The sequence below is a fragment of the Bos javanicus genome, chromosome 4 (genome assembly GCF_032452875.1).
Source record: "Bos javanicus breed banteng chromosome 4, ARS-OSU_banteng_1.0, whole genome shotgun sequence".
NCBI classification, from domain to species: Eukaryota; Metazoa; Chordata; class Mammalia; order Artiodactyla; family Bovidae; genus Bos; species Bos javanicus.
In genome coordinates this window covers 81388037-81404765 of record NC_083871.1, presented here as the reverse complement: position 1 = coordinate 81404765, position 16729 = coordinate 81388037, and the positions used below count along the sequence as shown (strand labels likewise).

Sequence of the window (16729 nt, the reverse complement as noted above, 5' to 3'; positions counted from 1 at the left end):
TCTGGCTTCTCTAAACCTCTTCAATTTCATTCCTTTTCTCTTTCTTTTCATGCTTTGGTTATAGTGGTCACCTTCAGTTTTTGTTTTCTTCCTGTATGCCAGTCTCTTTCCTACCTTAGGGCTTTCTCATGTTATTTTATTTGTTTTTAAAGTTCTCCTCCATTTTCTCTCCCCACGGCAGTTCCTATGACTGTTTGTTTAGTTGTCTTCTTCATTATTCTTAAGTCCAAAGAGGGCAGGACAAGGTCTTTTTCATTTCCTTATGTATAACCAGTACCTAGCATAATGACTCACACAAACCAACACTCAGTATGTATTGAATAAATAAACAGTAATTATTGTTTTCATTCATGCTTTAAAAATATTAGTGTTCAAGTTCTATTTTAGGTGCTATGAGTACATACAAAAGGTTTATAATACATAATTCTTACTCTGAAATAGTTTCCAATTTAAAAGAAGTGATTAATAATGTTGTAGTATGGAGAAGGACGTTATCATTGGAGAAAAGTTCTACCACTTACCTACGTGACCTCCGATAAATTATTTACCTTCTCTGTTCCTTTATCTATCTATAATATACAGAGGTTTGATTAGAGTTTCTTAAAGCTTTGGATCTCAGATATGTGTACAGTTAATGATATGTTGGTTGAATCTTTTCTTCCAGGCTCCATTTTGGTTCTTTAAGTCTGGCTGGAGTTGTGGAATTCCCCAGGTGATTGTGATGCACCGCTAGGTTTAGGGACTACTGATTTAGGAATATCTAGCTTTATCATCTCATAGTTTTAATTGTAATATGTGGCAGACTATGAAAGCACATCAGGAGTCAGGCAAATTAAGGTGTTGTATTTGCTCAGAGGCTTTCTTTTTTGGCTTGGGTGATGTGGGAGCTTAGGGCTTTCCAGGTGGCACTAGTGGTAAAGAACTCGCCTGCCGATGCAGGGGATGTAAGAGATCTCCTAAATTCCTGAGTCAGAAAGAGCCCGTGGAAGAGGGCATGGCAACCCACTCCAGTATCCTTGCCCAGAGAATCCCACGGACTGAGGAGCCTGGCGGGCTATAGTCCATAGGGTTAAAAAGAATCAGACATGACTGAAGCGTCTTAGCATGCATGCAGCACGTGGGAACTTAATGAAATGGTGTTGTTGAAATGGACTTTGAAGAGTGAATGCAGATTTCGGTAGATGCAGAAGTGGGGTGTGATTGGTGTGTAGTCTAGCTTAGTCAGAGGCCAGAATATATGCAAGGAAGCAGTGTAACAGGGAAGAGTCAATTTTGACTCCATATTGGATCTGTTTCTTTGACTTTAACCATTGCTTTTCATTGCTTTTGTTATTATCATCCCACGCAATTGCCTGCCTCAGGGGACCCTGCACCTCTGCCTGAATGTTAAACTAAAATGGCTTTGTTCAGCTCACAGGGAGGCAATCTCTTTGTTGTTGTTTAGTTGCTGGGTCATGTCCCACACTTTTGTGACCCCATGGACTGTAGATCGCCAGGCTCCTTCTGTCCATGGAATTTTCCAGGCAAGAATACTGAAGTGGGTTGCCATTTCCTTCTCCCTGCCTACCTATGAATGGCTGCAGAAAAGAAGAAATGAACACATTTCCTCCTATTTTGCAAGATAAATGACCTTTTAACTTTATTTCCTCACCCTCTTCTATAAAAGAAATGGGCATCCAGACCTCAATAAGGTGCTTATTTTGAGAAATTAGTCTGCCATGTTCTCAATTCTCCAGCTTTCCTAATAGAGTTCGAGTTCCTTGTCTCAACACATCATCTGTAGACTTATTGGCCTGCCATGCAATTAACAGAGTGAGCTTGGTACCAGCAGAAAGGAAAAAATTATCCCTTTTGATGCAATGGGGGTACGATTCTAATCTTGTTTTTCCTCTTTTACTTGTGATGTTTGGTTGTCCTTTTGGAGATGAAAGATTATATTGTTGCATTTTATCTTCATTTTGATAGAAGTAAAACGAAGTGATGGACATCATGGGGCTGCTTTGGGGAATGGACATATTCTTTCTCAAACCTTCTGGGGCTGTGCCCTTTGAAATCCACATTGACCACCCCATTAGTTTTCTGGTTAAATGCAAAGAATATCAGGACCCATTATTTTATCTAAAATAATAATTTTATTGTCAGAATGATTATTATTAAGCCAAAGTTGGCTGTTTTGTTTAGATGAAACCATATAAAGGCAACATTCTGAGTAAATTATATGGCATCCACATGATGAAATAATGAGCCTAAGTTTAGGGGATGAAAATAATGATCTAATGCAATATTTAGAATGGGTATACAGTATGTAGTTATTAACCTAAAAGTCACATCCTGTATTCTTTTGATCTGTGGAAAATTTGTCATTAATTGCCAGGAAGCCTCTGATTTTTTCATACATAATCACGTCATAGCTGTTGACTCTCTCCCCTTTCTCCTGCTTTAAAATATGTCTTTGTAAATAGTAGATTACTTTCAGATCTGGAATGCCCCTTTTAAACATTGGGTTGCTAAGTTTAGCCCTGTTGCTCTCTTTTTAAAATAGAATTCCACCCCCCCACCCAGACTTCACCTCTGAGTTGTCACTGACAAATCATACTTTGTTTTTTGATGGCAGCTTGTGTAAAATCTTATTTAACCTTCCTCCCTGGTGGGAACCTGCTAGTTTTGAAATTGCTTCTTGTTTTTATGAGCTATCGTTGTGTGGAGAAAATGGATATGATCTTCCACTTGGAAACAGTCTGTGAGATGAAGTCTGACCCTTCATTCAAGCTCACTCTACAGTTGTCAAAAACAAACACAGAAGTCAAAATTGAGAAGAAAGAATGAGGTAGTAAGGCAAGAAATGAGGAAGCTAGGCTGACCTCTAGCCTGGCATCCAGCCCATGGTTATCCCTGGCAACTGTCTCAGAACAATCTAAGAGCTTCACATTAACCTGTGACCAACGGTACTGATGAACCTATTTTCTGATCAGGAATAGAGAGGCAGACGTAGAGAATGGACTTGTGCACACAGCAGGGGAAGGAGAGGGTGGGATGAATTGGGAAAGTAGCACTAACATTTGTACACTGTCATGTACAAATGGGAGACGCTGTGTAGCATGGGGAGCTCAGCTGGGTGCTCTGTGATGATCTAAATGAGTGGGATGGGGGTGGATGGGAGGGAGGCTCAAGAGGAAGGGGATATGCGTATACTTACAGCTGATTCGCGTGGTTGAATAGCAGAACCTAACACAACATTGTAAAGCAATTATCCTCCAATTAAAAATAACAACAACAGCAATAACAAACAAAAACCTGTGACCATCCAGTAAGCCCACAAGTTGATGCAGTCCTCTCTGTTGTTGGTCTATTGATTATCACTTGACTTTGAATTAGAAAAGTGAAACTAGCAAGCCCCATGGGACTTTTTGCTTACAGGGCATCACCTTTATTAATGTGCATTCTTGACCTTCAGTAGCACCTGAGCTCCTTAGAGAGTGACTTTCACTAGACGTTTTGAAAGGAACAGCACCTCCACTCCCCAACATAGCTATTATCAAAGAGGCACCTTTCTTACGGTAAAACTTCAAACTTGAGAAACTGTCCCCAGTTTCAGGAAGAGCCTTCATGGGAAAATGACTTCTGTTGCATCCCTGCTATCTTTTCTTCTGCTACATTGTTAAGAAATATAATATAGTCAGAGGTATAGACCTTGAGAACAAATTTAGACCATTTACTAATTTGCAAATTGTGTTCTATGTTCACATTTCCTAGGGTGGCATTGTAAGGTCGCCTGTATTACAGCCAGTCCATGGCAGGGTATTAGCTGCTTATGTATTATTTATACATTATTTAGTTTGATACAGGAATTATACCCTTTTTTTAAATAAAAAAAGTTTTGAAACTAATTAGTTTAGGTCAAATGCCCAATATTTTATAGAGAAAGTGTCTAAAGGTCAATGAGGTTAAATTATATACCTACAGTTGACAGAAATTAGGAACCATGAATCTGGACTTCCCATCCAGTACATTTTTTACTACAAAATGTTGATTTGATTTTCCATTTTGAAAGACACAGAAGTGATCTGTGAAATGGTGATTAGCACCAGGCAGCCCCAGGCAGCCCTGGAATGCTCCATGGTTCAAATGCCCAAGACCAGATGGAGGTCCAGAAGTGGATGACTCAAAGTTTATTAGTTTTGCCACCTGGGCAGTACAGCCAAACCAGCTGCCACAAGGCAGTTCCAATTTCAGCAGAGCAGTAAATGAACATAAAAGTGAGTGTAAATCCCAAGAAAAAAGTAAAGTAAAGGAGAATGACTGCTGCTGTTGCAAGGAGATTCATCCAGGCTGAGCTCCATTTATAACTCTTGTAGGAGACACAGCTCCCAAGCCAGGTAGAGGGCAAGGACAGGTTGTAGAACCAAGCCCTGAAAAAAACCACCCCTTGAGTTGCTCCACAAGCCAGTCTCAATTTGGGTTGTCTCTTTCGTTGGCTTGGTAGATTCCTTATCACATCTGATGATAATAGAATAAGAAAAGCCAGCCTATGCAATATCATGATGGTGCTATTAGGCCAGAAGCTTTTTGTCCTGCAAACTATGGAAAGTTGTTATTTGGTCACCTCCTTTCCATAGTTCTGGGCCCTTGAAGCCATGGATAATCATTGGAACATAAGCCCTGTGTGGCAGATCACTGAATCAAGTCATTATCCTCATATGGAATTCAATAATTCAGTTCAGTTCAGTTCAGTTGCTCAGTCGTGTCCGACTCTTTGCAACCCCATGAATTGCAGCACACCAGGCCTCCCTGTCCATCACCAACTCCCGGAGTTAACCCAGACAGACTCACGTCCATGGAGTCAGTGATGCCATCCAGCCATCTCATCCTCTGTTGTCCCTTTCTCCTCCTGCCCCCAATCCCTCCCAGCATCAGAGTCTTTTCCAATGAGTCAACTCTTCGCATGAGGTGGCCAAAGTACTGGAGTTTCAGCTTTAGCATCATTCCTGCCAAAGAACACCCAGGACTGATCTCCTTTAGAATGGACGGGTTGGATCTCCTTGCAGTCCAAGGGACTCTCAAGAGTCTTCTCCAACACCACAGTTCAAAAGCATCAATTCTTTGGCACTCAGCTTTCTTCACAGTCCAACTCTAACATCCATACATGACCACAGGAAAAACCATAGCCTTGACTAGACGGACCTTTGATGGCAAAGTAATGCCTCTGTTTTTTAATATGCTATATAGGTTGGTCATAACTTTCCTTCCAAGGAGTAAGCGTCTTTTAATTTCATGGCTTCAGTCACTATCTGCAGTGATTTTGGAGCCCCCAAAAATAAAGTCTGACACTGTTTCCACTGTTTCCCCATCTATTTCCCATGAAGTGATGGGACCAGATGCCATGATCTTCATTTTCTGAATGTTGAGCTTTAAGTCAACTTTTTCACCATCCTCTTTCACTTTCATCAAGAGGCTTTTTAGTTCCTCTTCACTTTTTGCCATAAGGATGGTGTCATCTGCATATCTGAAGCTATTGGTATTTCTCTCAGTGATCTTGATTCCAGCTTGTGCTTCTTCCAGCCCAGCATTTCTCATGATGTACTCTGCATAGAAGTTAAATAAGCGAGGTGACAATATTCAGCCTTGACGTACTCCTTTTCCTATTTGGAACCAGTCTGTTGTTCCACGTCCAGTTCTAATGTTGCTTCCTGACCTGCATATAGGTTTCTTAAGAGGCCCGTCAGGTGGTCTGGTATTCCCATCTCTTTCAGAATTTTCCACAGTTTATTGTGATCCACACAGTCAAAGGCTTTGGCATAGTCAACAAAGCAGAAATAGATGTTTTTCTGGAAGTCTCTTGCTTTTTCAATGACCCAGCGGATGTTGGCAATTTGATCTCAGGTTCCTCTGCCTTTTCTAAAACCAGCTTGAACATCAGGAAGTTCACGGTTCATGTATTGCTGAAGCATGGCTTGGAGAATTTTGAGCATTACTTTACTAGCGTGTGAGATGAATGCAATTGTGTGGTAGTTTGAACATTCTTTGCATTGCTGTTCTTTGGGATTGGAATGAAAACTGACCTTTTCCAGACTTGTGGCCACTGCTGAGTTTTCCAAATTTGCTGACTTATTGAGTGCAGCACTTTCACAGCATCATCTTTCAGGATTTGAAATAGCTCCACTGGAATTCCATCACCTCCACCAGCTTTGTTCGTAGTGATGCACTCTAAGGCCCACTTAACTTCACATTCCAGGATGTCTGGCTCTAGGTCAGTGATCACACCATGGTGATTATCTTTGTCATGAAGATCTTTTTTGTACAGTTTTTCTGTGTATTCTTGTCACCTCTTCTTAGTATCTTCTGCTTCTGTTAGGTCCATACCGTTTCTGTCCTTTATCAAGCCCATCTTTGCATGAAATGTTCCCTTGGTATCTCTAATTTTCTCGAAGAGATCTCTAGTCTTTTCCATTCTGTTGTTTTCCTCTATTTCTTTGCATTGATCGCTGAGGAAGGCTTTCTTATCTCTTCTTGTTATTCTTTGGAACTCTGCATTCAGATGTTTATATCTTTCCTTTTCTCCTTTGCTTTTTGCTTCTCTTCTTTTCTCAGCTATTTGTAAGGCCTCCCCAGACAACCATTTTGCTTTTTTGCATTTTTTTTCCATGGGGATGGTTTTGATCCCTGTCTCCTGTACAATGTCATGAACCTCCATCCATAGTTCATCAGGCAATCTATCAGATCTGCTGCTGCTGCTGCTAAGTCGCTTTAGTCGTGTCCAACTCTGTGCGACCCCATAGACGGCAGCCCACCAGGCTCTGCCATCCCTGGGATTCTCCAGGCAAGAACATGGAGTGGGTGGCCATTTCCTTCTCCAATGCATGAAAGTGAAAAGTGAAAGTGAAGTCTCTCATTCATGTCCAACTATTCACGATCCCATGGACTGCAGCCTACCAGGCTCCTCCGCCCATGGGATTTTCCAGGCAAGAGTACTGGAGTGGGGTGCCACTGCTATCTAGTCCCTTAAATCTATTTCTCGCTTCCACTGTATAATCATAAGGGATTTGATTTAGGTCATACCTGAATGGTCTAATGGTTTTCCCTACTTTCTTCAATTTAAGTCTGAATCTGGCAATAAGGAGTTCATGATCTGAGCCACAGTCAGCTCCTGGTCTTCAATAATTACAGGTTTTCATTTTCTGTGTATGAAATACTGCAAGAGTCAGAGGTTGACCCTACAGTTTTGATGACCCTTTAATAGATCTGTAGTTCTTGAAAGCTGAAACAAGTATTATAATGAGGATATGGGCTTAGGGTCATTTTGAAAGAAGTCTAGTAATTTTTATTTGAGAACGATTAGTTAATTAATTTAAAAAGTTAAATAATCTTGGTCCTCTGTGCCAGGAACAATGCTTTGGGCAAAAGGAACAGAAAGCTTGACCGAACTGACTTAACAAAGTAGAGGTTGTTTATTATTTTTTCATGTTATGAGAAGTTTAGAGGAATGTGGCACCTGATCAGTTCATTTGCTCAATGACGATATAGGCTCTTTGTGTGTCATCTTGATGGAAAGAAAAAGGGTAAAGTAATATACTAGTTGCTGATGTATTTTGCAATGACTTTGATGCTAAAGGCTGGACCAGGGTTCCATCCACTGGGTCAACTTCTGCCTTCAGATGATCTTTTCAGGAGCGGGTGTTTCTGTATTTATATTTCTCAATTGACCGTTACTCAGGACTTAGTCTCACGCAGTAATGTAATACTGCTCTGTTTTTCTTTGTGTGATGAAAGTGTGGTTGCCTGCATATTTTCTAACCAAGCAGAACAGTTTTCTCTTTCTCTTTTTTTCCTTTTACAATGACATGAAGTGAAATCAATTGAGAATCTTCCTATTATGACCTTTTATTTATGAGTGGAAATAAACAAGCGTCTTCTTCTTCTTTTTTTCTTTCTGGTAGGTGGCATGTTTGACCCAGGTAGCTGCTAATTATCTTATTGGCCAAAAGGAAGCACAAAGGTGGGGCACAGCTCATGGCAGTATTGTTCCTTACCAGGTAAGAAGACAACAATATAGGATCAGGCTACTGGAATCTGCAGTTTTGTATGACATGAGTTTGAGAAATGATTCCCTCTTAAAAAAAAAAAAAAAAACTTCCAGTGTATTCTGTCATATATCTTTGACTCTAATAAGGTTCTGTTGTTCACTTCAAATTCTGTGTTTTGCACATTTCTTCATCAGCAGATTAGTAACAGGACACTTAAATGGATCAAAAGAACTTGCTGAAAGTGAGTGACTTTTGGATTCATATGATGGTTTGCTTTTGTTTTTCACCAAAAAGAGGCACTGATTATAGCCATTTTATAAAGCCTGGTCTGTTTGTCATGTCAATTAAAAACCAAATGTTACCTACCCCAGCTGACAGTAATATTCTCAGAGGCATGGAGAAAGACGAATATTTGCGGGTGACAGATCTTCAGTTTTTGAGCAAAGCAGATGGTTCAGGAACTGCTGTTCTTTATTAAGTGTCTAAACTTGTCCTCAGAAATTCTTGACTTTGGCTAGTGTGAATGAATATGTGAAGAAACCATGATCTTTCAAAAATAAAAACAAAAACTCGTCTTCAGCCTCTTAACAGAGGACAGTGTTGGAAACCAGGGTAATTCATTTCAAATGATGGGCATTCAGGCTGCAGTTTTTGATACATATGGAAAAAGTATCTTTGAGTTGCAAGGTTTTCCAGTAAAATTTCATATCAGAGGATATAAGGAGGTGTTCACCATATTCAAGTTTAAGGTGTATAGTCTATTTTTTGCTTATTTTAAAAGTTAGAATGTCTTTAACAAATGCTTAATGTACACCTCAGTATCCCTCCTGGGTGTTTATATTCAGAGCTCTGGTTCTTTGGTGTGCTTCTCAATTATTTCACTTTGAGGTGAAAAAAAAATTTAGAATTCTTGGCTTTTATTATTATAGGTAAGAGATATGGGAGACTGTGTGTGTGTGTGTGTGTATTTCTATTCTTGGAAGACAGAACATGTACTTTTCCTTCTTGAATTGTCCCAGTCACATAAAATGGGATACTGTGCTTATTTGATCAGTTGATTGCAGCTTTATAATCTATAAGAAATAAGAGAAGATTGACTAGTCTTTCCTCAGAAGCCCAGAATTAATTTGTTTCCTCTTGGTGGAGAATGAGTTCAACACTGTGATTAAGGAATAAATGCAAATTTAGCTTGAATGAAACTAGCCTACCAAGATGGATCCTTGATATGCTTGTAGAAACTGGTCTGTTTTCAATTTTTAAAATAGATTTGGGAAATATTTTTATGGGTGAATTACAGGGTAATTATGATTCAGTTTTCTATAATAATTGCAGCTTTGTATCTCATTTGTGTTGTCTGAGTTTTGAGCTGAAAGTCTATAATGGAAGATTCTGATGGTCTCACGAATAGTTTATGCATCCACTTCATTCCCCTCACTTTTGATTGAACCCCATCTGTGGCATCAGGGACCTCAAATGAGCGAAATAGAAATTTTTGAGAAGTAATGCTCTTTGATTTGTGTATTATTTTGTATACACGTAGTTCTTGATGCCTTAGATTGATCATCCACTTGAGCTCTTTCCTCCCTGTTTTTTGTCTGCCACCTTGTAGAAAATGGGGCTTCCTTGGTAGCTCACTTGGTAAAGAATCTGCCTGCAATGTGGGAGACCTGGGTTTGGTCCCTGGGTTGGGAAGATCCCCTGGAGAAGGCAAAGGCCTCCCACTCCAGTATTCTGGCCTGGAGAATTCCATGGACTGGATAGTCCATGGGGTCATGAAGAGTAGGACACAACTGAGCGACTTTCACTTTTTGTTGACTATGAGTAGATTAAACAAAGTTTCCCAGGTGGCTCAGTGGTAAAGAATCCACCTGCCAATGCAGGAGACACAGGTTCAGTCCCTGGGTGGGGAAGATCCTCTGGAGAAGGAGATGGCAACCTTCTCTAATATTGTTACCTGGAAATTCCATGGACAGAGCCTGGCGGGCTACAGTCCATGCGGTCACAAAGAGTCACACACTCAGCGACTAAACAACAGCACAGTTATCAATGGGTCCACTCCTCTTTTGATATATGACTACCATGATTGTTGTTGTTGTTCAGTCACTAAGTTGTGTCGGACTCTTTGTGACCTGATGGACTGCAACACGCCAGACTTCCTTGTCCTTCACCATCTCCCAGAGCTTGCTCAGACTCATGTCCGTTGAATCACTATGCCATCCAACCATCTTATCCTCTCTCGTTCCCTTCGTCTCCTGCCTTCAGTCTTTCCCAACATCAGGGTCTTTTCTAATGAATCGGCTCTACATGTCAGGTGGCTAAAGTTTTGGAGCCTCAGCTTCAGCATCAGTCCTTCCAATGAACATTCAGGACCGATTTCCTTTAGGACTGACTGGTTTTATCTGCTTTCAGTCCAAGGGACTACCATGATAATCCCTTAATTTAATAGCACATATATATCCCAAACTGTCTCCCAGAGCTCTTCAATATCCTGGGAGCCTCTGTTTGCATGTTCTCCTCTATTTTCTGGGCTCATGATCCATACTGATCTCCACTAACTATAATTATCCTCTCCAGTATTATAGAAGATCCACTCACAAGTACACTAAAAGCCTAGGAGATTATACTGAATATTTTGAAAAAAAATGGAGTTCTTTTATGGATGAAAGTTATACAATCTCCATTAGGACTCTCACCTCTAATAGAAGTATACTGAGCCATCTCTGTATTCCCGAGAAGACTCCCTCTCCCCTAGTCCATATTACCTGCTGCAGGACTTGAGGGAGCTCACCGAATTACATGTGTTCTTTCAGCTACACTGTTGCCTCCACGATCAGTATAAACTGCCCAAGAAACCAACCTGGAGAATGAGACCACAGCCACAAGATCCTTCTCTTACAAGACTGCCAGAATGATTCTGTTGTTCCTTACACATTTGCCTCCGTCATTACCAGGACTCTGAGCCTTCCAGGCCATCTGTTATCACCTGGACAATGACTCTGAAATGGCTCTGTTCACCTTTGACCCAGTCATTTCTTCTGTCATCGGTCTTGGTGGTCTAGGATCCACGTAGCAAACCAAAGCAACAGCCTGGCTTCTCATAGCCTCCTGTTGCTCTTAATGATCTTTACCTGTTGATTTGCATGGATCCCAGACACTTATTTCTCTTAAAGGTGAACACGAATCATTTGGAAGTCCTGTTAAGATGGTGATTCAGTATCCAAGCAATGTTGATGTTGCCCATCACAATGATAAGATTGTAGATCTAGACTTGGCTATTATTGATGACTACACCATCTCATTTATATTCTGCTGGCAAATCCCAATGCTAATTGGATATAATAGTCCATCTATTCTGGGCCTGTGCTGAAGTGGTGAATATGGCTGGAAAAAACATAACTACCATGTTATGTTCTCACTCTTAATTCATGGCTATCTCTCTGTCTTACTTAGCAATCTAGCTATATTCACCTACATATTTATCGTCTCTCTCGGAGGTGACTATTTCACACCTCTCTCTTGACATTTTCCTCTTCTCTCCTCATCCTTAGCCAAAGACTTTGTCTCATATGACACTAAAAATTGATGTGACCAGAAGAGAATTGCCTCCTTTTTGTTCTCAAGACATCATTGCCTCCTATCACAGTGGATGAACCCCCTTTTCATGTTTTAGCTCCCTAAAGGCATTGGGAGGCATCTCCCAAAAAAGATGTCCTTTTCATTATAGGGGACTGGAATGCAAAAGTAGGAAGTCAAGAAACACCTGGAGTAACAGGCAAATTTGGCCTTGGAGTACGGAATGAAGCATAGCAAAGGCTAATAGAGTTTTGCCAAGAGAACTCACTGGTCATAGAAAACACCCTCTTCTGACAACACAAGAAAGACTCTACACATGGACATCCCCAGGTGATCAACACCGAAATCAGATTGATTATATTCTTTGTAGCCAAAGATGGAGAAGCTCTAAACAGTCAGCAAAAACAAGACCGGGAGCTGACTGTGGCTCAGATCATGAACTCCCTATTGCTAAATTCACACTTACCTTGAAGAAAGTAGGGAAAACCACTAGACCATTCAGGTATGACCTAAACCAAATCCCTTATGATTATACAGTGGAAGTGGGAAATAGATTTAAGGGACTAGATCTGATAGACAGAGTGCCTGATGAAATATGGATGGAGGTTTGTGACATTGTACAGCAGGTAGGGATCAAGACCATCCCCATGGAAAAGAAATGCAAAAAAGCAAAATGGCTGTCTGAGGAGGCCTCACAAATTGTGAAAAGAAGAGAAGCGAAAAGCAAAGGAGAAAAGGAAAGATATAAACATCTGAATGCAGAGTTCCAAAGAATAGCAAGGAGAGATAAGAAAACCTTCCTCAGTGATCAATGCAAAGAAAGAGAGGAAAACAACAGAATGGGAAAGACTAGAGATCTCTTTGAGAAAATTAGAGATACCAAAGGAACATTTCATGCAAAGATGGGCTCGATAAAGGACAGAAATGGTATGGACCTAAGAGAAGCAGAAGATATTAAGAAGAGGTGGCAAGAATACACAGAAGTACTGTACAAAAAAGATCTTCATGACAAAGATAATCATGATGGTGTGATCACTGACCTAGAGCCAGACATCCTGGAATGCGAAGTTAAGTGGGCCTTAGAAAGCATCACTATGAACAAAGCTGGTGGAGGTGATGGAATTGCAGTTGAGCTATTTCAAATCCTGAAAGATGATGCTGTGAAAGTGCTGCACTCAATATGCCAGCAAATTTTGAAAACTCAGCAGTGGCCACAGGACTGAAAAAGGTCAGTTTTCATTCCAATCCCAAAGAAAGGCAATGCAAAGAATGCTCAAACCACCTTACAATTGTACTCATCTCACACGCTAGTAAAGTAATGCTCAAAATTCTCCAAGCCAGGCTTCAGCAATAAGTGAACCATGAGCTTCCTGATGTTCAAGCTGGTTTTAGAAAAGGCAGAGGAACCAGAGATCCAATTGCCAACATCTGCTGGGTCATCAAAAAAGCAAGAGAGTTCCAGAAAAACATCTATTTCTGCTTTGTTGACTATGCCAAAGCCTTTGACTGTGTGGATCACAATAAACTGTGGAAAATTCTTCAAGAGATAGGAATATCAGACCACCTGACCAGCCTCTTGAGAAACCTGTATGCAGGTCAGGAAGCAACAGTTAGAAGTGGACATGGAACAATAGACTGGTTCCAAATAGGAAAAGGAGTACGTCAAGGCTGGATATTGTCACCCTGCTTATTTAACTTCTGTGCAGAGTACATCATGAGAAATGCTGGGCTGGAAGAAGCAAAAGCTGAAATTAAGATCACTGGGAGAAATATCAATAACCTCATATATGCAGATGACACCACCCTTATGGCAGAAAGTGAAGAGGATCTAAAAAGCCTCTTGATGAAAGTGAAAGAGGAGAGTGAAAAAGGTAAACATTCAGAAAATGAAGATCATGGCATCTGGTCCCATCACTTCATGGAAAATAGATGGGAAAAAGTGGAAATAGTGTCAGACTTTATTTTTTTGGGCTCCAAAGTCACTGCAGATGATGATTGCAGCCATGAAATTAAAGCATGCTTACTTCTTGGAAGGAAAGTTATGATCAGTGTAGACAGCATATTAAAAAACAGAGGCATTACTTTGCCAACAAATGTCTGTCTAGTCAAGGCTATAGTTTTTCCAGTGGTCATGTATGGATGTGATAGTTGAACTGTGAAGAAAGCTGAGCACCGAAGAATTGATGCTTTTGAACTGTGGTGTTGGAGAAGACTCTTGAGAGTCCCTTGGACTGCAAGGAGATCCAACCAGTGCATCCTAAAGGAGATCAGTCCTGGGTGTTCATTGGAAGGAGTGATGCTAAAGCTGAATCTCCAATTCTTTGGCCACCTCATGTACAGAGTTGACTTATTGGAAAAGACGCTGATGCTGGGAGGGATTGGGGGCAGGAGGAGAAGCGGACGACAGAGGATGAGACGGCTTGAAGGCATCACTGACTTGACGGACATGAGTTTGAGTTAACTCAGGGAGTTGGTGATAGACAGGGAGGCCTGGTGTGCTGCCATTCATGCGTCACAAAGAGTCAGACATGACTGAGTGACTGAACGGAATTGAACTGAAAGGCATTGCTTGTGCACTTGAAATCTTCCATTCCCTGTGTTATCCATCAGTAGATAAATATATGATTACATCCTTTACCTTAAAAAAAACCTGGCCTTGGACACCACCTTCCCCTAAACCCTAATCCCCGAACTCCAGGGCATGTCTTACTCCCTTTACCACCATATTTCTTCTTTCTCTTAATTATATCACACTGCTCTTCAACAGTGTTGGGTGGTTTCCACTGGAAGGAAGCACTGCAGCTTGTGTTCTATAGTGCTATTTGTGCCTCACAGGTAAAGAGCTCTTACAGCACCCTCAAACCTCAGGAGTCTGGGTGCTGTGGACTAGCTAGGGGAAGCTGACTTTCTGGATAGTTCATTCATAAGAAGAGTCTTACTCTTTATCCTGAATGTTTCAAATGTAGCGCCTTCAAAGAGAATTTTTCCTGTTAAATGACCTGTTAATTCACATAGTGATTTCTTTTAAATATAGCCCCCCCAAACTTCCAATTCATGAGAGTGAAGAAAACAGTTATTCAGATAATTAAATAAAATCATGTCTCCCTTTCTTCAGTATGAGCTCACTCAACCAAGGAGTAGAGCAAGAAGCAGTGCTGTATTATTTCTGGTAGGGACATTATACTGTATATTTAATTTGACATAAGCAGAAACTTAGGCAGTAAATTCCAAGTTTGAAGAGATGCAGCACTTTACTATCATTCCTTAGAAAAATGTCAAAATGATGTTAAATCATAGCAGATTAGATAACCTTGGGAATCTTTTTTTTTTAACCCATGTTTAAGAGTTTTTAAAAAGCCAAAATGTGAATGACACATATCTGTTTCTTCTTGTATGATTTTTTTTTTGTACCATAGTTGCACTAAAACATTCATTCACTGAAGTTTGAAAGTACAATTGAAGCAAGCATATGATTGTAATGTGTATCTTATTTAATTGATAGATTGATAATGACAGTAATAATAATCATGCTAGCTTTCACTGAACACATACCATGTAACTGGGATATATATATATGCATTTTTTTCTTTCTCATTTTACATGGATGAAATGGACATTTAGAGAGATAAAGCTGTAGCTGGGAAGGTCAAAGGGCCTGGGTTGGAACTATGATTTTCAGTTTTCAAAACTTGTTTCCTTTCTCACTGTATCCAAACTGTGGTTCTTTTGATGCTCCTCACAGTGTGGCTACCTGTCTTAGGTTCTTCTGCAGATAGAATTCTTCTGAGCTGTTTCCATCGTTTCTGTGACAAGGTGCATGTGAGCATGCTCAGTCGTGTTTGACTCTTTGTGACCCCATGGACTATAGTCCACCAGGCTCCTCTGTCCATGGAATTCTCCAGGCAAGAATACTGGAGTGGGTTGCCATTTCCTTCTCTAGGGGATCTTCCCGACTGACCCAGGGGTTGAACCCACATCTCAGGTTCAGCCTCAGTCGCAGGCAGATTCTTTACCACTTCAGCCATCTGTGAAGCCCCTCTTTGACAAACACCCTGTTTATTATGAGTTTAGAGGGTCTCAAATCTAATTAGTGACCTGGCTATAGAAGGATATTTGAATTCTTAGCCATGTGCCTCTGAGCTATGTGCCAGTTGTAGGCTGGGCATCTCTGAACTATGTGCCAGTTGTAGGCTCCCATCTACTGTGTTTTCATTCATACTTTCAAATGACTCCTGATAAATAAACCGTAGTTTCTTGAGCCCCCTATGGAATACTGTTTTATTAATAGTTCAAGAAGCCTTCCAAATAAGGAAGAACCAGGCACTTGATTTCAGAGAACTCAGAGGCAATATAGCAAGTGCAGATGAGAGGATTTGAGCTTTGGAGTCAGATAGACATGGGCTCCTAATTTGACTTTGCCACTTAACGTCTGTGAAATCTTGGACAAGTCTTTTATATCCCTGGTGTTAGCAGCTCCTATGCAAAAAAGGTGAGGGTGATAGTTGTTTCCATTTTCACTGATGTGTTTAAATGAGATATACTGCATGCTCAGAGTTTTGTGTGGTACTTGACTCTAATAAGTATTTGATGAAAGGATGGCCTGTTACTATTTCTGTTGGTGAAATGATAATTATACCTTTGTAAAACAGTTTCTAGGAAACTATGAAATAGTTCCCTATGAATATGACCCATGACAGCTTAGGGGCAGAGTAAATAAACATACATAGCTTATTTACTTTCTTAATGGAATTTCCACTTTAATTTCTTCTTCTTTTTTTTTTTCTTTTGAAAATAAAAAGGAGGACGATGTTCTGTGGTACTTTTCTGTTAAAAAAAAAGCTATCCTCAGGTCTTTTTTAGAAACTGTGGTATCAAGCCATTGCCCAAATATAGCATTATTGAAAGACAGGAAGTTTGAAGAGAATCATATATAGCACCACCACTCAAATGTCAAAGGGAATAGGGCTTCTAGCTTACTGAAGTGTTTAGTTAATTAAGATTTAGTATAAATTCATACTGAATGATGGAGAAGGCAATGGCACCCACTCCAGTACTCTTGCCTGGAAAATCCCATGGACAGAGGAGCCTGGTGGGCTGCAGTCCATGGGGTCACCAAGAGTTGGACACGACTGAGC

General features: G+C 40.4%; 1 protein-coding gene across 14 annotated transcripts in view; it reads left to right on the top strand.

Annotated features, from left to right (window-relative positions):
- Positions 1-16729, top strand: part of SUGCT (succinyl-CoA:glutarate-CoA transferase) — an 861069-nt gene that overhangs the window by 149522 nt on the left and 694818 nt on the right. For 13 of the 14 annotated variants that reach the window (XR_009736133.1, XR_009736132.1, XM_061415379.1 and 10 more), the window contains one exon: positions 7935-8030. The exons of the other annotated variant lie outside the window; for it this stretch is intronic. Coding sequence is in view for 11 of the 13 variants with exons in the window: in XM_061415379.1 (XP_061271363.1) it covers positions 7935-8030 (96 nt within the window). In the remaining 2 variants the exon portion in view is untranslated. The remainder of the gene's footprint in view (positions 1-7934; positions 8031-16729) is intronic. 14 annotated transcript variants of the gene reach the window in all.